General features: G+C 40.8%; 2 protein-coding genes across 4 annotated transcripts in view; both read left to right on the top strand.

Moving 5' to 3' along the window:
- The window catches only part of sipa1l1 (signal-induced proliferation-associated 1 like 1), an 89,722-nt gene extending 83,986 nt beyond the window's left edge, over window positions 1-5,736 (top strand). For both annotated transcript variants that reach the window (XM_084954438.1, XM_084954436.1), the window contains one exon: window positions 1,660-5,736. In XM_084954438.1, the coding sequence (XP_084810564.1) occupies window positions 1,660-1,803 (144 nt within the window). In that variant the 3' untranslated portion in view covers window positions 1,804-5,736. The remainder of the gene's footprint in view (window positions 1-1,659) is intronic.
- Window positions 5,737-16,729: 10,993 nt separating this feature from the next.
- LOC146371959 (regulator of G-protein signaling 6-like) overlaps window positions 16,730-25,820 on the top strand; it is a 99,565-nt gene continuing 90,474 nt past the window's right edge. Inside the window, exons 1-2 of one of the 2 annotated variants that reach the window (XM_084954252.1) lie at window positions 16,730-16,838; window positions 23,455-23,772. In XM_084954252.1, coding sequence (XP_084810378.1) covers window positions 23,545-23,772 — 228 coding nt within the window. In that variant the 5' untranslated portion in view covers window positions 16,730-16,838; window positions 23,455-23,544. Of the gene's footprint in view, window positions 16,839-16,997; window positions 17,109-23,454; window positions 23,773-25,820 lie in introns of those variants that run through there. The other variant, XM_084954253.1, reaches the window with a different exon arrangement.

Here is a 25,820-nt window from a genome sequence, read left to right as displayed (position 1 = left end):
CAGTGGAACGTGGAGCGGGTGGTGTAAATAAATATTTTGTTTTCAAAAGAATATACAAAGTCAGCAGTTGAGCGTTTCTATTGTTCTCTTAGGTCCACTCTGCTGCTTATTGTTGTTGCTAACTGCTGACTCAAGTTTCACTGCGGCCACTAAAATGATAACGTTTAAATCACCTGGAAAAAGTTTCCCATGTTTCCTGTTCACTCGTCCAGTGTTTCACAGTTCATGTCCATATTTCAGTTACTGCTTAAAAAACTTTGAGAGATTTATTGTTTCAAAAACTTTTTTTTATAAAACGAGTAGTTGATTAGTAGAAAACAAATCAGGGACAACTGAAATCAGCCACTTTATTGCTGTCAGCTTCTCAAATGCAGATGTTTGGTGATTTCCTTTGTCTTCTGCAATAATTGGATACGACAAAAAAAATATCATGTTACTTTAGGCTCTCACAAAGCTCTCCTACAAATCTGTCATTACAACTAAAATGATTTATTTGATAAGAACATTATCAGCAGGGGGAAGATTATCTTTGGCTCGTGGTCCAAACAAATGTTTTTGCACACCACAGAGGTCAGAACCTTATTCACACCAAATACTAACCATAAAGTCATGATTTGTACTTTTAATGCTTCATGTTTGGTAGTGAGGTTGAAGCGGCTGAGAGTTACGAGTATGGTGAAATACATCAAACGCCAGAGTGTAAGGAAATAGCAAAGAAGCAACAGAATACAAGACACCTCTGCCCATAGGCTGAAAATATGGCTTTTTCCCTAAAATTAACCGTAAGGTTATTGATGATATGAATAAATCATAGTCCTGTAACTTTCGACTTTATGGAATATAGTATATTAACTTAAACATCACAGCAAAAAGCGACAAACTTTGATAGTCCTGTTAGGATAGGTAGGATAAAAGGTAGGATACCTTTTGCCCTATGAGAGCTCGCTCCAGCCTCCCACCATGCTTAATTGGAAAAGCAGTGAAGAAAAAGGATGGACTATCACTAATCACCCCCTTCTCCAGTGGTACAGTCCACTCAGGCATTAGAAACCACGAGTCAGGTGGTTGAATTTTTTTTATCACCTTATAGCTCCCTCACCATCCCCTCTTTGAGTCTGACCTTTTGTGACAGTGAAAAGTTTTCACTCAGAAAACTGCTGCGGTTTGAGATTCACGTGTAACGCAATTCTTGGGAAACTTTCAGCTGTCTCGTGAAATGTTGCAAAGCTTTTCTACATTTCTTACTTTTAACATAACAGGAAATCAGTTTGACACCAAGAAAGCTAATACGCGCCTCTCTCACCCCAGCAGCAATCGACTGCAGCTGACTGACAGCAGCTCGCTCCAGTTTTATTGTTTCCTTCAGTGTGTTCTTTACCTTCCTAGACTGAGCCTCAATATTTATGTTCATGCACCCGACTCGGAGTTTATTTCGTTGTGCTGTCTTCGGGTTTAAAATGTCAGCTGATAATATCTGTTTACAAAATCACAAACTTCTATCTAGCTGCGACTCGCTGACTGCAGGCCCGAGATTTAGTTTACATAAACACAGCAGAGATCGAATTGATTGCTTAAGAAAAACTTTGTCCACTGTTAATCGCTTAATAACGGGTTAATGAAAACAAGTAATTTAACCCCACCTTTCTCCACCTTCCGCAGGAGCGGGAAGAAAAGGTGAGGCTTCAGGCTCAGATCAAGAGACTCTGGGAGGACAACCAGAGACTGCAGGAGGAGTCCCAGACCTCTGCTGCCAAGCTCAAGAAGTTCACCGAGTGGGTCTTCAACACCATAGACATGAACTGACTCCCACCTCCACATTTTAACCTACACACATGCACACAAATGCAAACATGAGCGCACACACACGCACACACACTCTGGATAAAGAGGCAGAGGAGGATCGACACTCACGAGGAAACGGGAGATTGTTGTTGTTGGACTTGAATTATCCTGATGCTGAATCCGTCAACCATCTTCTATTGGCTTCAGCCATCAGTGGGTAATGCCGTCGACCAGTCTCGGTCTCTCCTCGCAGACCCTCTGTTAAACTTAGGAAGATGACACTCAAGAAAATGGGTGTCATTCTCACCTATGAGAGCTGTTGAATTTGTCTTTCTCTCGTGTGACAAAATCTCTTTTCTTAAATTGCCGACCAGGAGAAAGCACTTCACACCCTCCACCTTCTAAAGAAGTCGACTTTGCCTCTTGCGGTTGTTCCAGCGGTGCACGCAAAGAAGTTCCGCCTCCTATCTGTAGATTTTGTTTCACGTGGATGTGCTTCTCTTTTTAGGACATTTATTCTTGTTTTTTTAAAAATATTTTTTCCCAGCAAGTCTTTTTAAATGATGCCCAGCTGCTCTAAAAGGGGACTCGAGTCCTTTATGCCAAATCTCAGCTGCCACAGGATGGGTGGGGTGGGGTTACAGAGACACCAAGGTGATCTGAATGAAAGTCTCTTAAAAATGGTCCCGCAAAGTCAAGACGGGTACGCCATCAATCTGCCGGTCCAGCTACTGGAACACAAACGACCGCATGCAAACACACATACAGAAACGATCAATCTGAAACCACAAGAGCAGAGGACACGGGAGAGGTTTTCACTTCGTTCACACCTGCGTGCCCTCCCCTCGAAGGCTGAAACCACCGGACGGTCGCTCTGGCTGTTCGACCGCAGCCACCCACACGGAAACAGGTCGCTCTGCTTCAGCACAGGAGGGATTTGTACAGTTTCTCTTTTTCTTTCTCTCTCTCGATCTCACTTTCTCTCTTCTGTGTCAGTCAAATCTGGATTACAACATCCTGACAGAGGGGGATATTTAAAAGCCATCGGCAAACGATGCCACTTAAAAAAACAACAACAAAAAATACAAAAAAAACCCAGGACTGATCCGTAGTGCTTTGGTCCCTCCTAATTATATGTGTCTTAAAAGCAATAGGAAGAAGTCAGGACTCTCTTAAGAGACGCTTAAAGTAGGAAAAGATGATTTGGAGCTTACAAGGCTGCCGATTTGTGCTGCACAAGAGCCTTTATCCTTTCCCACTGAACTGTGAGGGGGGAAAAGGAAAGTGAGAACTCTAAACATCATCCCACTGTCTGCAGAGACAGCTGCTGATTAAAAGTGACAGAGACATTAATGAGATGGAAAAGTTGGAATGTTGTTTTTTCCTCCCCCAGGTTTATTTATTTCCTTGTATTATAATCCAATAAATACGTTGTTCTATTCGTATAGTACAACTGACATCAGTGTTTAGTTCCTCAAGACAAACGGTCACTAGCTATATTATTTAAATGGCTTTCTTTCTTAATTCTGGCTAAAGCCTGACTTATATGGTTTTTATTCTGTATTCTGTTGTATTTTGTGGTGCCCAAGCCTGCTGTCGTGTTGCTTACAGTGCCCTCTAGTGGTGACCAGTGGAAATGTCATGATTTGTAAATGTGCTGCCAGTCACTCTGTATTTTTCTAACGCCTCTTCCGCAATCAGTCAGACATCAAACCGTGGAGGCCACACAAACAGGACAGGAGGAATAATCAGAAGCCAGCCTTGAGAGACAATCACAGGTGTATTTTTGATAAAAAAAAAGGAGCAGACCTAAGGTGTGTGTGTCTGTGTGTGAGTGTGTGTGTGTGGATGTTGTGTCTGCAGAGCATTTATAGTTTTCCTCAGGTTCAGTTTATGTCAGGAATGTGAGGAATCAACAGAAATTGCATATGTGGCTATCTGTTAGGAGGGGGCTACAGTATCAGCTGTACCCGTGTGTGTGTGTGTTGTCATCGTGTGAATGTACATCAGTCAATCCAGCCGTGCCTACAGTCACTTATCTTGGTCATTTACTCCGAGGCAGAGCAGGGACATGCCTTTGAAACAGCACCTGGGGAACAGATAAAAGGGAAAGGCTCTTCTCCTTCATCCTGAAAGATAAGCACACCTGGTACAGTAACACGCACGCACTCACCAGATACGATTTTAACTTGAGTTCACACTCACAGTCGTCGACTCGGCTGAGAGGCGTCATCCTTTCATTTGCTCAGATGCTTATTTCTCCTCTTCAGTCAGTCAGGCCAGCCTCCCGACACAGTGATGAGTATTTGTGGAAGTCTGTCTGCGTGTGTGCCTTTGCATTCAATTACTTGAGCCACTGGCCCCTGTAATACAAGTGTGCCGGAAGACAGGTTGTTTTTTTTTTCTTCCCCCACATCACAAAGCTGCTTACAACACAAGCAAGAGTCACAGCTGGGTGTTTGACACGACAACAGGGGCGTTGAGGTCGAAGCCTAAGCGTGTCCATTTAAACTTGGCGAAAGCCTTAATTCCCCCGCGCTAAAGTTTTTGACTCGCCCCAAGTAAATTTGCATCTCACATTTATGCAATTAGAAGCCCTGCATCGCACAGCACAAATGATCTCCCAGTCTGAATGTAAAGAGAATATAAACGAGCCTAAAAGAAATATGATGTTTACTATAACCGACATGCTCATTAAGCTCTGCAGTTTCGCAGAGACACGAGTGGACTGTTAGCAAACGTTTTGGTTCTGTTTTAGGAATCTCCCGTCAGTCTGCGTGGACGACAGTTACACCAGTAGATAGTCAACACCAGATTTGGTCTTTTTTTTTCCCTTTTTTTAATTTTAAGTTTTTCAAGCTGGCCAGTTGTGAAAACGAGTCATCCACTAATGTGAAATCCTTGAAATATTAATGAAAAAAGGTGAGTCTTCTTGGCGCAAATGGGCCCCTATCCGTAAAGTGTTGACTGTAAATTATATACCATGTACACTGGGTTTCTGTCCAAAACTATATCAATGATTAAAATGATTAAATTAACTAAAAGCAATGTTTATATTTTATTGTAAAAGGAAAGTGGTCAAGGTTAATTTTTTTTTTTTTTGTATTTTAAATGAAGTATGGCCAAATGACAGAACGTGCAGATGTTTTGCTTGCATCTTTAAAAGTGTGCATCAACTTGGATGTTAGATTCAGTTTACACTAAGTCAGAAACAAACATAAGCCGGTCTGGGGTTTCACTCGTCTTTGTTACCTTGCAGTGAACGTGGGTTTTCTCTCCTCAGCGTTGTTTTTGCTGCTTCACTGAAGGATATCAGAAATTTGAATGTTCAGATGTTCTTTTTCTTTTCTTTTCTTCTCTTTTCTTCTTCTTTTTTTTTTTTTTTTTTTTTTTTTTTTTGCAATATCTTATTTTTGAGATTCTTTGCACAACAATGTGTTTTACATTAAAGAAAAAAAGCATAGTGTTTACAGGTTTTGGATATAAAAAGGGTGAATTGATGGATTCCTGTGCAACCTTGTCTAGAATGTTGCTCTGTAGTTTTCCCTGCCAATGCAGCTCCTGACAAACAGGTGCTTTATAACTTTATTCCTCAAGCATCACTGATCAGACGGGAGGAGGTCGTATGTTGTGTAAACTGTAGGGATGCTGGGTTTCAGTGATTGAAGCAGGGGAGGAAGGTTTCCCAGAGCTCGGAGACGCAGCCCTGCACTGCTGAGTCTTGATCTGTTTTGTTTGCTCCTGCTGGAAGAACAGAGGAAACGGTGAGGTGATCCGCTCTGACTGGAAACAAAGCACACTATTTTAAGAGGACCATACGTTTTAAACAATTGAAAATACTGTTTACATCCCAGATCCATTGTCTTTGTAAAATGTAAAGGTATGAATAAGACATTTGCAGTGATCACAGTATTAAGGTTTCTGAAATAAATAAATAAATAAATGCTGTGTCGATTTTGTGGTGCTGTCAGTTTATTTGTGTATCGTAGATATTGGAATATCCTCACTTGCATTTATCAGTTATCATTTTCCTCACTGATGCATACAGCATACAGTAAGATGAACTCTAGTCAGCACATATACACTCATGCCACTTTATTAGGTGCACCTGTTCACCTGCATGTGAAAGATGTCTAATCAGTGCATTTAGATATGAAGCTTGTGTGTAATTTCGGTAAAGATGGGTAATCATGGACCTGTGCTTTTCTGGGTGTCTGGCTGCTAGTCTATTCTTTAACTCACTTCCCCACACTTTAAAACTCGATGCTGACATCATTGGTCTAGTCTAGCTGTTTCTTTTCTTTCCCGTTCTCCCGGCTAGTCCTAAGTAAAGCCCCTCCCTCCTGCCCACCTTTGGGATGTGACGGAATTGCTTCAGGCCATGTGGAAATATGTTGCAACTGTGTGGTGTCACCTAAATTAGCAAGGTGTACTTAAGGAAGTGGCCTCTAAGTGTAATGTTGTTTCAGAAACAGGCAGTCCCTCACAAATTCAACAGCTATAGGTACATATATAACTAAGCATCGGACCAGACATCCCCCTTTAGCTCGAATAAATCAGCCTGACTTTTGACAGTTTGAGGGCAGATACCAAAGGAAGTTTGTCACTTTTAAAGCGATGACACGTACACGACCACCTACTGTGGCAGCAGCACATTCCCTCCAACGGATCAGCTGATCTCGGCGCCTTTTGTACCATTTCCCTCTACATTTTTGGAAAATCAAACATAGTATTAGTTCATGCAGGGCACAAAGTGCAGCTTAGTCCTTTTCATGCTCTCTTTGAATTAACATCCTCTTTTAACTGCAGGGGTTCTGAGTGTAATTAAGTTTAGCAAATTGCATAAGCCAGTCTTCCTGGGGTCCAACATTAAAAACATACACCGACACATTTTAAAAGGGAATTACAGGCACTTTAATTAAAAGCACTACAAAAACAGTAATTTGACAGTCTCATCTAAATTAAGTTCCACAGGTAGTCCGAATGTTTTGTTTATCACAAAAGAAGCGCGGCGCATATTTTACTGTAACAATCTGCATGAAGTGCAGACAACTTGCTTTTTAATTTATCATCAATAGTTCCTTCATGCTGCGTCCAATCAAATAAAACACCTGCAAAGTCTGAAGTTTACTTGTGACCAAAAAAAAGAAGTATTTTCTGTGTTTCCTGTGAAGCTGCTGTCTGATTGTAGCTTGCAGTGAGTAACTAGAGTAAGGAGATGGTGAGAGGTCTGGGATTTGACCTGCAGTTGCCTCAGGCTCCTGTTGTTCCCCATCACTGATTCACCTGATTGCATTTTAACCGTTCTCACAGCCAGAGCCAGAAATTGCATCAACTGTGTTTTCTTTTTTTTTTTCTCATTATGCTGTAGCCACTTCTGAAAGCAGTGAGAGGAAATCATAGTAAAACAATTTAAGCCCCCCCCCCCCCTTCCCCTCTAAGATAACAGGGAATAAAGGTATTTCTGCACAACAGCTGTCCTGATATCCATCTTGGTTACTTTAGTCCATTAGTGCAGTACAGTTTCATAGGAGAATCTGTTATTTTGAGGGCTGTAATAATACAAAATTAAGTGAATTTTCTGTATATGAAATTGCTTGATTTTAGTGGAATAAAAAGGTTAACAGAACTGGTTTCGAGCAGCATGAATGAAACATGAATTTGTATCCTCGGTACACACTACAACCCTACCATCACCACCAAAAGGTTATCAAATGATTATGACTTCTTTTTTTTTAATAAAATAAAATTGCCCTGACATTTCTTTGCCACCGGGTAAGAAAAAGACGTAAACATAAAGCATAACGCACATTAATATACTGCTCAAAAGGGCTGTGGGACATTATGTATAGTATAGGTCCATCTGATGCAACCAAATGGCGACACACACTGTCCAGGAGCTCACTGGTCCCCTGATCCTGGATAAGAAGGAGATTGGTCGGGACCAATCCCAGATGTTTTCTCATTCCAACAGCAGTGACTGGGACATGAAAAAGGCAAACTGGAGTAAAATCAATCACCAGTGATCTGTGGCCATCACCTGCAAAGATTCTTACCTCTTTGGAGGTTGTCTTGTCGTTGCCTCTCCAGTGCACCTGTTGTCTGGAATGATTATTATTCTTGAAGTTTAACAAATCCTCTTAAAATAACATATGGATTTTGTTAAAAAATAAACAAACAACCCATCTGTTTTATTGACAAATAAGCCGCATCGTTCATTGTTGTGGTTTAACTGTCGGGTTTAGCTCTGTTTCCGTGTCATCACCACACTGATAATATACGTTCACCCTTTCATTCATGACTTCTGTAGAAATGAGCATTTCATCTACGCACAGAGGAAGTCACGCAGGTATAAGCAGACTGTGAAGGGCAAACTGCCTCGCTGGTAAATCACCTCTGATCCAAAGCGTTTGTTTTCCTCTCTGTCCCCCTGCAGCGATGCTCGGGGCTGTTTGAGACCAGCGAGGCAGTCGCTGCAGTGTCAGAAGCGAAGACAGGATGAGGAAAGGTATAATGTGGAGGAGGACACTGATTAGTCATCTTTGATAAAAATGTGGAGGCTGAGTCACCTGGACTTACTTTCAGGATTCGTTACTAAGAGAAGTATAGGAGAGCTGAAGTAAAGTCTGATGAGCGAACCCATCTGCTATCATTTGTACTTTTACTGTTGGTACATACAGAGAGAGGTCAGACCATGTTTTCTTTTCTCTTGTTTATAGAGTTCTTATACAAAAAGCTGAATATGAGCTGATATAAAGTCACCCCAAGGCTCTTTATATTGCAAGGTAAAGACCGTAATGAGATGACATGCTTTGAGCAAGCGCTTGGCAATAGTGGGAAGGAAAAACTCCCTTTTAACAGGAAAAAGCCTCCAGCAGAACCAGGCTCAGGGAGGAAGAAGAAAAAGAAGAAATACATCCATTGGAGTGGGAGTCTGTGAACGTTAGACTAAAACTGTTTAGGAATAGAAAGAAAAAGCACTTGTGTGAATGCTCCCCCCCTCCACTCCCCCCACTATTTAACTGTTACCTTTTAATTTATAGCCACATTGTTAAAACTTAAACATTTAGAAATCTCTATTTTATACCACGACTGTAAAAGGAGCTTTAATTATAACGTGTTTGCAATCTCAGTTTCATTTCTCTACCTTGTGACCCGACGTAGAAAATGAAACAGTCTCGGTTTACCAGCAGCATGCGCTCATCTCCTGACTTTTTCTTTTTCTTGCAACGTGTACGGACCCTTAATGCTTTTATCCCACACTCTCCAGCGGCCCACACAACGCCTTCATGTCTCCGTAACGCTCTCGGCTCTTATCAGGCGCTCGAGACGAGAGACAGTAGAAAGTAGAGGTGTTTTGTTCTTCAGCAGCGCAGCATTGTTGTTTGCTGTCATTCGAGATACAAACAAGCCCCTCTGTTTGTTGATTTACACAATACCTGTCAGTCTGCGCCACTGTCTATGATGGCTCTTGATATTCAGCAGACTGTCCTGGTGACACGCACACACGCATATTTTTCAAATCGTCACCGTTTCTGTTTTGCATCGCTGACACGAAACATAGCGAGGAGCTCTAATTAGTCCGTTTACAAAGACTTGCCTCATGGAAATCATGCCTCTTGGAAAAAGACGTTTAGAAACTTGATACAAGAGCCGCTCAGATGCTTTCTGTAGGTTTGGTATGCTTGTTAGGTTTTTATTTGATAGATACTGCTTCACCCACCCAGCATGCAAGCTCCCTCCAACTCTCCAGCACCATCCTTTCCACTGAAGCCACACTGTCAGGTGCTACCCAGACCTGGGTAGCACCTGACAGTGTGAATTAGATACAGTATGAGCAGCTGCAATGAGATTCATCTGCTGCTCCTTTGCATTTGCAAGGTGTCAGTTCAGATGCTTTAGCCACCTGATTTGGATGCTTGCAAAGGTTTTCCGGCACATCCAGCATCAATGGGACACTGAGGAACACGCTGAGCAGTTGTACTCCATATTACATTTGGCCCTGATATCTGCTAAGATATCCTCGGAGGAGCTTGATGAAAACACCAGGGAAGAGGGAGTTTGAGCTGCTGTGATCCCAGTGCATCAACCTTTAAAAATTCACTTATTTAAAGCTTTAAATAAGTGAATTATCAAAGGTTGATGCCTAATTTTTGTAGACTGAAGATTTCAGATTCAGTTTTAGTTTCTAGCTAATACACACAGTTAATTTCTTCTGGTGTTTTCATTTACAGACACATAGATTCCCAAATGATCTTCCTATTACATTTTCATGAGAATCACGTTCATGAGAATCACGTTTCGTCTCTTATTGTCATCCAAATAAGAGACGAAAGGACCAATAGCACTGTCGTACCCATCGAACACACCGGGTTCCCCTGATAAAAATAATTTCTGTTAAACTTCATCAACCTGAGCAAAAGTTAATCTCCAACCATGACTGTTCATACCTGAGACAGTTCACTAGTGTTTTAATATTACTGGGCTTTTGGAATAATAGTGGTGCGCTGTTGAATATAGCAGTAACTTCTGCATATAAAAGATAAACATGGCCTTCAGGTCTGAAAAGTAAAGCCGCGGCGAACCTGGGGTTGCAGTAAGAAGTCTAACTGCATTGGAGACTGTTAGAAAACAACCTTACTTCTCACTAGGATCGTGACCTCAAACGATAATTTCAAGTCTCATTTCATGCAACATGTTTGTCATTTGTAAATTCAGGTCCCACTGAAAAACAACAACAACAATACACAAATAAAGTAGGATATGCTTTACAGTGTGGCAACATTGTGATGGACAAGTTGCTGTGCCTCAACTGTGCCAGAGCCCAGCGTCCTTGTTCAGACTTGCTTTGTGCTTATGTCCTGTTAAATGCTAATGCCAGGCTTGAGCGTTCAAAACACGAGTTCTCCAAACCAGTGATGTGGGTCGAACCACTTTTTTTTTGATTGGTTAGTTGAAGAAGGTACAAGCAGTTAAATTCACCAAGTGGAGAAAGTGGTCAGACAGGTGAGTGGTATTGGCAGGCTGAACACCCAATTTACAGGTGAAGCTGGGCGTCGAGGATGACGGGTAAACCGAGGGGAGATTCTTCTATAGCCAGAGTTTGAGAGCCAGGGTGCTTAAAGCAAATATTAAATTACAAGTCAGAGCTGGAGAACAATCCGGTGGAGAATGGACGTGAGAGTCGGTCATTAAATCAACAGCAGTATGAGAAACGAGGAAAAGGTGCGACTGATGAACCCCGAAGACTGAGCAAAGAAGACCTCAGAACCAGCTCCACCTGTAGGTGAGAAAAGGAGAGATGAGAGAGAAAGCACAGACAGTGTAGGCTGGTAGAGAGAGGAAGAAAGGGGGTAGAAAAAGACAGTCTGCCCAGACCATGACATGCCTGCTCAAGACCTCCAGGCTACCCTTACCTCCCTACATGCAGTATTCATAGACTATAAAATATGGAAGTAGCTATTATGGTTTTGAAATTCCTGTGAAAAGCCTCGAGAAGCATTTTTGGCTTTTTGAAACCACTTGTCACCATGCTATAATGATCATATGTATTTATGTTTGTATGTTCTCTAGCTCCTCCTAGACGAGTGGACCGCTCTCAGTGAAACATAAACATTGCTTAGGGCTCTGTGAGTGGCAACATCTATATGGAGTATATAAATATTTTATTCAAGGCCCATAATCATATGAATTAGGGAAAGGGGAATGTCATAGAAAAGAATGGTGTGTCACTATAATAAATAAATAGATAGGATAATAATATCATGATTTTAGTTTATGTATGTTTGTATGTTCCTCATCTGTTACCCACTGGGTTTAGCTAATAAAATACACAATATATAGAACAAAACACTCATTAGAAATTCATAGATTCAGATCAGATTAGATTTAAGGTTATAGATTAAGTGACAGGTGGGGCCATGTTCTCATAGACTTCTACACAACCTGACTTATTTTTGCATCGACAGGAATCGTCCCCTTTTGTAGAAAACGATAGAAAAAGTTTGGGATCATGACTTTTTTTTTCTCTCAGAATTCAGATTATTGCTCAGATTTATGACGTTACCATTAATAACAGGAATAATTTGATGTTTTTTATAACCTTTTTGTGAGAATTCTGAGATTATTCTCAGACTTTTAGAATTTGATTTTGATTTTAAATTCTGAATTTTTTTTCTCGTAAATCTGCTTGGAATTCTCACTAATCTCTGTAATCTCATCATTTTGCCCCTTGAATTCGTTTTTTCTCAGAATTCTCACTATTTTACTCAGAATTCTGCCTAATTCTCAGAATTAAGTTTCTCCTCGGAGAGAATTTCCTTTTCTTTTTTTAATCCCAGAATTTGATTTTTTTCTCAGGAATTTCACTTTTTCTCTGAATTCTCACTACTTTACTTGTAATTCTTACTAAATTCTCAGAATTTTGCTCCATGTTTTTCTTAGACTTCTGATTTTCTCATCATAAATCTGACTGTCAAAATTCTAAAAGTCAAATTTAAAGAGAATAAAGTTAGAATTCTGGGTGTTGATGGTTGTGGATCAGAATTTCAGAATATTGAGATTAATATTTTAAAGGTCAAGATTCCAAGGATAGTCAGAATTCTGAGCGAGTTTACCTTATCTTTTAATTTACTTGTGCCTTATTTACAGTGGCTTGCGAAAGTATTCGGCCCCCTTGAACTTTCCCACATTTTGTCACATTACAGCCACAAACACGAATCAATTTTATTGGAATTCCACGTGAAAGAGCAATACAAAGTGGTGTACACGTGAGAAGTGGAACGAAAATCATACATGATTCCAAACATTTTTTACAAATAAATAACTGCAAAGTGGGGTGAGCGTAATTATTCAGCCCCCTTTGGTCTGAGTGCAGTCAGTTGCCCATAGACATTGCCTGATGAGTGCTAATGACTAAATAGAGTGCACCTGTGTGTAATCTAATGTCAGTACAAATACAGCTGCTCTGTGACAGTCTCAGAGGTTGTCTAAGAGAATATTGGGAGCAACAACACCATGAAGTCCAAAGAACACACCAGACAGGTCAGGGATAAAGTTATTGAGAAATTTAAAGCAGGCTTAGGCTACAAGAAGATTTCCCAAGCCTTGAAAATCCCACGGAGCACTGTTCAAGCAATCATTCAGAAATGGAAGGAGTATGGCACAACTGTAAACCTACCAAGACAAGAGATCTACAGCTCAGGTGGGGGATTCTGTCCGTAGGACAACTATTAGTCGTGCACTGCACAAAGTTGGCCTTTATGGAAGAGTGGCAAGAAGAAAGCCATTGTTAACAGAAAACCATAAGAAGTCCCGTTTGCAGTTTGCTACAAGCCATGTGGGGGACACAGCAAACATGTGGAAGAAGGTGCTCTGGTCAGATGAGACTAAAATGGAACTTTTTGGCCAAAATGCAAAACGCTATGTGTGGCGGAAAACTAACACTGCACATCACTCTGAACACACCATGCCCACTGTCAAATATGGTGGTGGCAGCATCATGCTCTGGGGGTGCTTCTCTTCAGCAGGGACAGGGAAGCTGGTCAGAGTTGATGGGGAGATGGATGGAGCCAAATACAGGGCAATCTTGGAAGAAAACCTCTTGGAGTCTGCAAAAGACTTGAGACTGGGGCGGAGGTTCACCTTCCAGCAGGACAACGACCCTAAACATAAAGCCAGGGCAACAATGGAATGGTTTAAAACAAAACATATCCATGTGTTCGAATGGCCCAGTCAAAGTCCAGATCTAAATCCAATCGAGAATCTGTGGCAAGATCTGAAAACTGCTGTTCACAAACGCTGTCCATCTAATCTGACTGAGCTGGAGCTGTTTTGCAAAGAAGAATGGGCAAGAATTTCAGTCTCTAGATGTGCAAAGCTGGTAGAGACATACCCTAAAAGACTGGCAGCTGTAATTGCAGCAAAAGGTGGTTCTACAAAGTATTGACTCAGGGGGCTGAATAATTACGCACACCCCACTTTTCAGTTATTTATTTGTAAAAATAAAAAACTGAATCATGTATGATTTTTGTTCCACTTCTTACGCCACTTTGTATTGCTCTTTCACGTGGAATTCCAATAAAATTGATTCATGTTTGTGGCTGTAATGTGACAAAATGTGGAAAAGTTCAAGGGGACCGAATACTTTTGCAAGCCACTGTATTTAAAACAAAATCACTATAATTTCTGAAGAGTGCACAGAGCACTTATCCAGTTTAAAATAATATCTTGTATTGTATACAGTTGCATACTTTTGCCATGGGAAAAAATAGAATTTCTGTAAGTTTAGCAGCTTATTGATCAGTGTATACATGGGTATGTATGTGTGTATACACGTGTGTACATGTGACGATGTACTGCAATAAACGAGCACATAAAATAGGGCATCCCTTGCTAAACCACTTATCAGCACACACACAGATATGCTCCAGTGGGATCTTTTCTTCCTGCTTCCTGTTGCTCAATAATTCAGTCGGTCCAGAGTGGAGGCTATAATTTCCAACCATGAGAAGATGTGTTCGAGTGTGTATCCGCACGAACAGATGGGGCCATTAGTATCAATGCTGTTTTTGACGGCATTTAGCTTGTAAGTGCACGTATTGATTTTACGAGCTTATTGACGTCCATTTTTCCATTTGTACAGTAAACAGCGGATAAAAGCGAGAAAGAAAAAAAAGGAGAGGGAAACCGCTGGCTTTTGAAGCATGTGGCCCCCCTCACTCTGTCCCAGTAATGGCTTATTGAATTAGGACAGCAAATATTTTTAGTCGCCACCACCGGCTGTGAGAAAACGTAGCCTGAATTACAGTAAATGGTAAACTTGCTGTCTGTTGACACGTTTCATGTGAGACTGGGATGCACACACATGCACACAAAGCGAAGAAACCTCTGCTGGCTGTAGTAAGCACCCAGTTTCCTCCCTTAGTCCATCATTGCATCAGGGCCTTTGATGTGCCTCAGTGCTTGGCCGAGAGTCCCCATCAGCTAAGAGTTTATCTGCTGGGCTTGCAGCTCGCTGGTTTGAAGCTTTTTCCCTTGCATATGTTGAAGATGAGAAATTAGGAGCGATTACACTAAGAAAGATGGGGAGCGGGGTGAGTATCGAAGAGCAAAAGAAAAAGAAAAAGACTTAAGAGAGGGAGTGAGTATTTCAGATAATTTCCCATGTAGGGGATATTAGCAAGCTTGTGGGTGCATTTATTTCAGAAAGTGCCTTGCCGTGCATTTAAAATTCACAGCTACAAAAGCACTGAGAAGAGTTATAAATATCTACCAATCAGCTGAAAACTTAAAACTACTGATAACTGAAGAAAATAACAGTGATTATCTCATTATAGTGCAAGGTTACGCTGGGATATATTGGATCCTGGCATCCATGCGGATGTTAATTTGTCACTTGCCACCCCTGCACAATAGCAGCGACCTCCCCAGCAATGCAAAAACTGCTCAGGAACAGCTCAAGGAACCCAGCAAAGAGACCAGGATGTTCAACCAGAATTCCAAATCCACATATTTAAACTGGATTGAGCATCCGTTGGATTACCCATATCTAACAATGCTTTACCTGTGAAACCACAGAATTCAAATGATCTTCTGTCAACGTCTTGGTTCCCCTCCCCCCATCCATGTCCTTACAGACCACACAAGGTGGGACCTTGGCAAAATTAAGCAGGTGGTTTTTTTAAATGTTGTGCCTGATTAGTGCATTTTTCCCTATTCTCTTAGTTGTTTTCCCCATGACAACAGGCTAATTTTCTTATCCAACAAAGCCTCTTTTCTCTTCATTGAACTAATTGTTATCTTGAGACGGCCACTGACAAGGCGATGGCAGCGGCGGTGGAAGAGCGAGCTTCAAAACAGCATAAATAAGCAGAGAAAGCAAGAGAGAAATTGGATGAGGTGGTTCAAATTTAAATATTATTCATCTGGAGAAAGAAATGTGCAAACACACTGGAAGATGATGGTTCTTCATGTCTGGCAAACACCACTCAGGAGTCAGGTTAATTAACTAGCTGCCTTCCATTTCCAGGTACAACCTCTAGCATCCATTTTCTTCCATTTATCCAATTCTAATTTGTTTTCATTTTATTTTGAAACTTCTTTTCTATCATGCATTTTTTCCATAAAGTTGTGTCCATATTCATTTTATAGTAATTTCAGGCTGTATTATCAGGATAATTATGAACAGTGTGAGTACAGTTGTTTGGAAAACGTACCTTCTTTGTCTGCATGTATGTTGTTTTCTCACATACAATTTCCTGGTTTTGCAGTCAAATCTTCTCATATCCTGTGTGGGCATTATGACATCAATGGATTTTAAGGCAAAGAGGGGAAACAGCAGCACAGGGACTTGTGTCTGCAGACAGAGGGTCAAGTATTATTGTGTAAAACCATAAGACCCTGCAGGGAAAATTCACAACTTATGATAATGGAACATATGAATATGACTAGCTTGACTGGACACTTTATGTGACACCGTGTACATTATGAATACAAACAGTATACAATACAATAATCTAAAAATTGTTTACAGCCAATATTTCTTTGATAACAGTGCAGATAACAGAGCCAGTACGTGAACATATCAAATATTGAGTTAACAGTATTTGTTAATCTTCAGGATAAGTGGTGCCTACACAGATGTAAAGCTGGCTTTTCCACTATCCTACAAACCCAACCTAACCATGACCATAACCACAACATTCCCCTGACCCTGAAAAAATAAACAACCACCTAATTTGTTGGTGAACCTTCATCGGAGGGGGGATTGACAATCACACACAATAGAGAGATGCACACTCTGCGTAAACTCCTAAAATCCCAAATTCGTGCAAGTTTGGGATTGCCCTGGAATACCAGGTGCGATAATAAATGATTACACCTACTATCTGAACTGTTGCAGTATAATGATTCCCATATTCCAAACACGGTCTCTCTCTCCCTCTCTCTCGCGCTCTCTCTCTCTCTCTCTCCACTGTGCGGCGGTTTGATGGGTCGGTCGGTGAAGCTGCTTCTTGGCTCCTGAGCTCCGAGAGAGAGATAAGCCGGCTGCAGAGGTAAGGGACGGGGAGAAGGGGGAGAGGCTGGAGCAGAGGGAATACGAGTGGCGGTATTATTAGTGGTGAAAGATGCATAAAAGAAAACTGAAATGTTGTTGCGTGCGCTTTTAACGCTCCTACTGGTAAAGCCTCTGTTATTTGTCATTGCAGCGGTGTTCTCAGTTTGCTGTGCTTGAGGTGTTGCTTGGCTGTTGCTGGAGTAATTAATATTTCGGAGGGTGACACGGAGGATGCAGTTTTCCCCACCTGGGATTAAAGAGACCTCAGGTGATCTGTCGGGGACACTTGAAGTGCACAAGTGCATGTTTGAAATCAATTTGCGCGTTTTCGTCCTCTGTGCATCTGTTGGGATGCGCACGGAAATTTGTGAGGAAGATAGTGAGAGAGGTGTGGTGTGTGTGTGTGTGTGTGTGTGTAGGGTAAAGTACGCGCGTAAAAATGCGTGCTGCTGGTTGTTGCGGACTGTGTCGTGTAAATTAGGCTGCAGCGTGCTGGGTGTGTGTGTTTGCGGGGGGTGAAGCGGTTCTGTGAGGATAGAGAGACCACAGAAAGAGGTCGGAGTGAGACCGAGAGAGAGATCTATGTCACTGTTGGTATGCAGACATGCACGACCATCATCCATCAAACTTAAGCTCTCCACACATTAAGACAGATGACGATTTGAGCCCGGTTCTGGCTATTAAGCAGTGATACTGATGTTTATATTAATGCTGCATAATTACACGTTATCTTGATTTAGTTATCTGTGGACTGTCAGAGCATTGCTTACCTGATTGACTTTATGGTCAAATGTGGATGCACAAGTTTTGACGTCACCATCATGCAAAAATTTGTTCGGTTGTAGAAGAAAATCAGATCTTTAAAGGTCGAGGATGAACTGAAAAAGATAAACAAGTGCCAGCTTTGGCCTTATCGGCCAGCACCAGTGGCTTATATCAGTAAAACGCTTGTGACTGATTTGTCGCAGCCTCACAAAGCATAGAAGTTTTTATATTGTGACCAGGTGCTCACTCCTACATTGTTCTAAAAATAAATTCCCAAGTGATAGAAGATTTTGGACGAGGCTCTGGCCTTTCTTTGTGGGGTTTGCATGTTCTCTCGGAGCCTCCAAGATCTTTCTGCCTACAGTCCAGTGACGGGTTAAATGGTGATTCTAAAGTTGATCCTAGCTGTGGATGTGGGGCTTAATAGTCTAGCCTAGCTTTGTTGTAGGCTGCTGAACTCTTATCAAGCACGATCCAGCACTTATATGACCCCCAGTTAGATTAGCAGTTAAGAAACTGCTGCTCAATGATACTGAGACCTTGGAACCAACTTTTAATAAACTGCATGGGCAGGTGCTCGATTTCATACAGCTATGGGAATGGAGCTGAAAACACGTGAATTCAGAGATTAAGAGGTGTGGCACAATACTTTATTAGATTCATTTCAATGAACGCTACACTGTAATTTCACTGTTAAAGGTCATACAGTCTCAAATCACTGTGGGCTCTCTGCTTGCCTATCTCCAATTTGGCTAAAAATTTTATGTCCAAAGTTTGTAGCTTTTTATATAAAATACTTTTTTTTAATATTACCTGCTTTTTTCACACTTTGAAAATCCGAGACAACCCTTGAACATGAATATCTAACAAAAAAAGTGGAAAAAAAGAACGAGTGAGCAGAAAATGTTCTAAAAAATGTGAAGATTTGTGTTGGAATGACCCAGTTGGTAGCTGGATTTACAGTAATTAAGAATACTGTGCATTAAGCTTTATGACATCATATTGTCAGTAGTGTGGATGAGATTTTACAATCATATTAGTGCTACTACAGTAGTATAAAGAGGAACAGTATGAGAGCATAAACAGTTTATTACCCTAAAATTACCTGTGGGTGTCCTCCTCTGTGTACTCTGAATGCAGTTTCCTGTTATGCTTAAACTGTGTTTGCAGCTTGGTATTCACTTCTTGCCTCACAAGGTTACAGTATTCCTGACCTGCTCAAAATTGTATCAACCACCCAAGGTGAAGACTGGCGAATTTCTATGGTAGTCTCACTCATTGCTGTCTAAACCTCAGCACAGCTTTCTGCTACACAAACCCTGGTAACTAGATCACACGTAAAAAAAACAATCAAGGATTTGAACTTGAATTTACATGATCACACAAGAAAAAGATACAGTACTGTACCATAAATATACAGAAGCTCTTAATATGTTTCGTATCTTAAACAAGATGTGAATGAACCATTACTGTGTGATATATGCTGTTAAATGCAGTCTGCCTGATAAACCACACACACAACTCCACGCATTTGACTCTTTATAAGGTTGAATGGCTTCTAAACTTGTGGTGTTCCTTATATTTGTAGCCAGGCTTTTGTGTAAAATAGCCAGACATCCTCATGCAGCCCTCCCTGGGGTGGTTTTCGATGGAAGGTGAAGCAAACGCTGGGTGTGCGTTGCACTGTGGAGGGTCCAGAGGGAAAAGGATAGCGCAGACTTTAGACACAGCAAGAGATCTCACTCACCGCATCCACTTCCTGTCATCGCAGTGTGTTTTAAAGGAAAGGGGGGTGGTTAAATAAATGTTCACCTCTAAATGTAATCAGAATAATTTAGAGTATTAATCTGCGACAAGTATAAAAATAAATGTCATGCGTTTCTTTCAGTCATTTAATTTCCTGAAACCTGGGGCCTATTTTTATTTTATTTTATTTTTTTCTTCTTCAGTGACTTCAAATTACATCACAACACTTTCACTGTTGTTATTCCTTTGTAGTGCAAAAGAGGAGCGAGCACAAATGTTTTGACTGATGCCTTTCTCAGTGTTCATTTTCTTGCAATCGAGTATCATTTCTGTGGCAGCGCTTGATTTGTTCCAATTATGTAGAGCTGAACGCTGAGCTGGTGAAGACATCAGCTGAAATTCAAGCGTGCTTGTTAGTCTTTTGCATTTAAGAAGAAGAAAGATAAAGCTTAAGTGAAGTTTAAAAAACTGTGCTTTACTTGTAATTGTACGTAGCTAACACGAGCGCCGAACAAACAAAGGACTCTACACCTACAGGCTCTCACGAAGACATCACAGCACATCGATTGAAGCCTCGTAAACACCACAGGAAGGAGTTTCCTGAGCTGGCGGTTCTAAAGAAGTTTGAGGGCTTAACATAGGAAGATTTTAATGCTTCTGTAAAAACATGTTGTTTGCGTTTCATAAAATGAGGCGTGTGTGGTCCCTTTATATCTTCTTCATCCTCACGTTCATCTAATTTTGGATAAATAGATTAGGCATTACATCAGAGGCTTTCAGAGTGACCAAAGCTGACTCTGGAAGTTCTTTAAAGCAATTAGGCCAACTAAAGCATCTCTATCAACAGGGGTGAGGCTCCCCTGTGAACCATTAATTAAATAACTGTGCGATAGAGGATGATCTCATGTGAATGTTCAATCTGAACATTTCATTTCTTTCCAAAATCCAGAGTGTTAGAGCGAATGTTGGAGGTATTGATCCCAGCCTACGCAACTTTACGACATTCCAGGAGCAGGATGGAAAGAAAATGGGAGTTTAAACTTGAACAGTTCAGAGAAACAAACCAGGCATCACTTCTAAGCATTGACTGCTGGTTTGGAGCAGCAGTTAAGCAGACGGTGTCCCTGTCTTTTCTTCAGCACCAGAAAGCTCGTGGACACATGGACACTTTGTACAGTATATCCTCTCACACATTCAGACACACACAAACAGCTGGTTAATGAGAGTGTCGACTTAAAAAGGACATTAAATTCACTTCAGATGACACAAAACTGCCATTTACTCTTAACCCAGTCAAAACCACTTTCTTAACTTCAGTTCGATTCTTATTATTTAATGTTTAGCTTACTAGCACGAAAGAAGATGTGCTACCAATATGTGTCTTTGTAAGCGGCTTTATGAGTAATACATGAACTAAATATAATACACAACCTAGGTGCACCTGTTTCTGAGATAAGCTAAGCTACACTAGCCTCTGGCTGAAGCTTTGTAGTTTCCATATAGATATGAGAGTGGTATTGATCTTGTCTTCAGATCTGTGGATGTTTCCCAACATGCCAAACCTAATCATCCTACAACCAATCACGCTCAAGTCTGCTGTCATTTTTCTTCCTTTCTCTTTTCACTCTTTGGGCATGAAGCAGAAATTGCTTTGTGGCAGTTCTTTAACTTCTAATTTTGCTTCAGAATACGAGATTATGTACGATTGAAATAGCATATCAACACATGATGCTCACGATGATGATACTGCGGATGCAGGCACCCACACTGATTCTGTGTCAAATTTCAGCTCTGATACCTTTATATCTTCAGCTGACAACATGCTTACACTGTTAATATTTACAAATTGATTAAATTAGATAAATTTGATTTTTTCTTTCCTACAGCAGGGGTGTCAAACATGAGGCCCGGGACTAGAATTGGCCCGGCAATGACTCCAGTCTGAGCCTGTGGACAGTTTTAGAAAATGTGACTTCACTTTTAACTGTATTTTCAAGTTTTGCTAGTTTTCCTCTGCCCATTCATACTGCACCAAAGTAAATAAGCAATAGATAAACATTTAAATGACTAAAAACACTGTTTCTTACAGTGAATTCCCAGTTAAAGAAAAAAGAACTTTAACTCAGGTTTTAGTTTTGCTCTCCTTCTCACCATGCATGCTAGCTTTTGGGAACTACACATGTGAACTACATTTCCCATGTATACATGGTTTATGAAGCACAGGTGGACACTATTAAAAACTCTTTGCCAACATTTGGCCGAAGTTCTAGGAAGACATTTTGCTTTGATAACCTGCATCAGGCCTTCATTCACATTTCAGTTCTTTATATTTAGTGGTGAGTGTGATGGTCTTTTTTAAAGATTTTACTGAGTGGAAACACAAAGTGGAAAATACTTCTTTTCTCTGAGCAGAATCATCTTCCAGTCATACACCTAAAGTCTATAATTTCTTCCACAAATATTTTCTCAGATAAATGTTTCCAGGAAACCTTCGTCTCACTGAGATTATGTGCAAACTCTTCTGGTTTGCATTGCAAAAGAAATGAATAAATTAAACTGAAATGAAATAATGGAGTGTGTTTCCATTATCATGAGTGCATATTTGGCAGTTTCCAGGTATATTGTTGTAAGGATTCAGTTATCTGCAACACAAGGAAGAGCTCGCTATCATGACATTTCCTATAGAGTGCGCAGATTAGATTTGTTTTGCATTTTCATTGCGCGGTTTGCAACCAGACTCATTTAATCGAGTGCAGAATTGTTTCGATTTCCAGGCCTGTGTAACGTTATTTTGCACATTCACTGTGTTGCAGCCAGCAAAGAGACTAGCTGTCTGCAGATGAATCAGTCAGAAGCTATTATTTCTTTTACAATGGACTAAATGGAAAGGCATCTGGTCCCAGTTACGTTTGGGATAAAATCTTCTGGCACTGATGAGCACAGAGGAAAAGAGGATGCATAGATGGAGCCCTCATATAGAAACCAGGGTGTCAAGTGTGTTTCATTTCTCTTTCCAGCTGTTTGCCCCCTATCTGACTTTGAACCTTCTCCTTCTTGCACCTAATCTGAGCTCAAGTGTCACACAACAATATTTTGACAGCTGTCAGAAGAGCACAGACAGTAATGGGATGTCACCAGTGTGTGTGTGTGTGGAGTCATATATATTGCATGTATTGTGCATGATTCGGTGATTGGTTGTTCTGTAGTAAATTAAAGGGCAATTTTATGGGGTTTAAAATCAACATTTAACCTGCTGCAATTTGTTTCTGTACTTTGTGAGTGGTTTATTGGAATAATGTGCAATCATTTTTGCAACAGTCTCCATGTCCTCCTTCGCTACACCCATGAATCTTATCTGTGCTCTTCCTCTTTTACTCCTGCCTGGCAACTCCATCTTCAGCATCCTCCACATAGTTTCCACGCCGCTCGACCTGAGTTGTCCCTCTGATATACTCATTTCTAATCCTGTCCATTTTGGTCACTCGTAACACAATTCATCTTCAACTCTGTCACCTCCAGCACAGCCTCCTGTCTTTTTGTCACTACTGCTGTCTCCAAACTCTACATCATAGCAGGCCTCACTACCATCTTGTAAACCTTCCCTTTCACTCTTGCTGCTATCCTTCTGCTTCTCTGAATGGAAATGAACATGCAAATTAGTTTTCTAAATGAGATATTCGTCTGACTGATTTTCATCATTTGAATTAATTCATGCACAAGATGTCTAATTTTAACTGAAGAAACAAATTTTTATTCCCCCTGTAAAACAAGACATCACATTCTTTGTGGGAAAGAAGCAAGTGACGCTCTTATATGCCAGGAAATATGATGTCCCACAAACTGAAATGATTGACTGGAATAATCAAGCAAAAACAGAATGTATTTTATTCTCCTTTAACTTCAGTCTCATGTGACGGGTCTGGAGGGAGTAGCGTAGAAGGGATAACAGAGAAAAGTAGGAGAATTGATGACGCCTCCATTGCATCCATCCTGTGGCTGCTGACAGAAAACCAGAAAATAGAGAGACATGGGAGACTGGAGCCCAATGCTGAGTTCTATGGTCCAATTCATCACTTTGTTTCTCTCTCTCTTTCTTTCCCTAGACTCTGGAGACAGCACAGTTGGAAATAAAGAAGAGAAGACAAAGAAGAGAGGATAATTTAACACACGGGGAAGGCGACTGTAAGGGAGAGATGGCTGAGGCACAGCAGCAGCAGCAACAGCAGAAGGAAGGAGGGGAGAAGGAGAAGGAAGAGGAGCAGCAGCAGTCGAGCCCCGTGGAGAAGACTGAACCTGACGAAGGGGCTGAGGAACCGAAGGAGATCGCCCAGACGACCCCGTCTCGACCTCTGCTCTCCACGAGGTCCATGAGCATCGTGGACCCAGATGATGACACGCCCAACATGATTGTTTACAGAAAGGTAAGAGCAAGCATAATCTCCAGCATCTTTTTGCTGACTCACAATAGTTTGTGGTTTTGTTAGACAAATTTTAACCGGTTGCTGCTGGTGGTGCTGCAGACTTGAGAGAGTAGGACGGGGAATGCTTTTTAAGCGCTTCAGTGCAAAATGATTTTTTGGCTTTGCTGTCAGTCAAACTCGAAAGTAAGTTTGAATAAAAAATAAAGCGAACATTCAGCTGATCTGTGAGGGTTTTGGAGCAAATTTTATTAGTTTCAGGTGATTCTGAGATTTCTACGTTTGGCTGGAATCAGTGAGGCCAGTTCTGAAACTAGCTTTATTCTTTTTATGTGTATTACATGTATGCATCTTTTACATGTATTTTAATTGGAGGAAGCCAGAGTATCAGCATAAACTCCAACAGGACAAAATTACTTTCTTTTTGATGGCTGTGTCATCAGAGATGGAGATTTACTGTATAGGTGGTATAATTATAGGTGTGATTATAACCCAAAGCTTTAGAGGTTTATTATTCCTCTACAGTAGTTACTTTATGCCACACAGAACTGATTAAAAGACAAATGAATGTATTTCAAAGGCAGTCTTGCTCTCTCTTCTAAATGAATATGAGCTGTGACCGCATTACTTACCAGCAGGCAGCTGGTGGACACATTTAACTAATTATCATGCATAATTAGGATGCTACATACTAAAATTGAAGTTAATTCCTATCGGCTGGTGATGCAGCAATTTCCTCTTGGAGCTGCTGGAGTCATATGTATTTGAAGAGCTGCTGCCCTGATATATGACACTAGAAATGAAGGCTCCTGCTGCAAACTGAGATGGAAAGTTTTTGGACAGGTGGCGAAAAAAGTGAGAGATTGTTTTTCATAAACAAGTTTGCAGTATGTTTCTTTTGATCAGAAAAGACACATCAAATTTATGGAGAGGATAGTTTCAGAAATAGCAGAACATCTTTGTGAGAAATGGGATTTTAAAAGAAGTGTGAAGTGAAGAGACTACGTAAGACGTCAGCTGAGCCACCACTGCAAGTTGACAACTGCATTAAGTACCATAGATAAATAAAGAATAGTGGAAAAAAACACTAACTCCTAAATGCTGGTCCAGAAGGACTAGCTGTCTAGAATCAGTTTCACACCACAAATGAAACTGTCCATGATAAATTAATGCCAAAATGTTGTACATAAAATATAAGGGAGGAGGCTCGGTTGCCATTTTTTGTAAGTTTCCACCCCGTTTAAAGGCGTGTTTTGTGGCTGACCCTGACATTTAACCTCATTGTGAAAGGGAATGAGAATATACTGTTTCTCTGGATGGAATCAATGCACTATGTCATGTCACCCCAACCTGAATTAAAGACAAGGGGGAAGGAGATGAATTTACTCTGAGGGCAATCTCGCCTCCTGTGCTAAATGTCAGTATTGTTTACCAGGAGGCAGCTAGTGCACATTTTTACTTATTTATCGTGACCACGGAAGTGTGGCTCTATAGGGATGAGGAGATGAAAAAGATGAGAAGAGAGTGATGGAAAATGATCTCTACTAGCCATAGCGTGTCTGTAATGCAAGAATTAATGGGTGAAATTGGCTGAAATAATTTCTCTCTGTCAGTAAGCACTAAATTCTGCGATCAGAGATGTGAAGGATATTTAATGCAGGCTGAGAACTTGTTTAAATGCTGAGTGGGCATTATCAAATTACTTTGCATCCTATTCAGTCTTGATGAAGCCTGGAAATGAACCACAGTGACAGCACTTGCACTTGACAATATAAAGAAGCAGCACTTGAAGATAAAACTTACTAGTGGCAAACACTATTTTTGCTTTTTGTTTGGACGGATAACCTTTTCTGGTTCAATTAGTTTAACAAGTGCTCAAATGACTCAAATCAAGAGCTAATTTCATATCTGGAGTGTATTCTACTCATTTATTTTTATTCAAGTTTGAATAAAAAGGTGCAGGAAGAAGAAAATGTCATAAATGTGGCCTTTCTAAAATGAATCGTTTACATTGGTAGAACACATACACTTAGTTGCATATTTGTCACACA

The sequence above is a fragment of the Perissodus microlepis genome, chromosome 15, assembly GCF_051167445.1.
Source record: "Perissodus microlepis isolate ML-2025 ecotype Zambia chromosome 15, ASM5116744v1, whole genome shotgun sequence".
Taxonomy (NCBI): Eukaryota; Metazoa; Chordata; class Actinopteri; order Cichliformes; family Cichlidae; genus Perissodus; species Perissodus microlepis.
The sequence above is the reverse complement of the archived record's forward strand: the minus strand, read 5'-3'. Positions and strand labels throughout refer to the sequence as shown.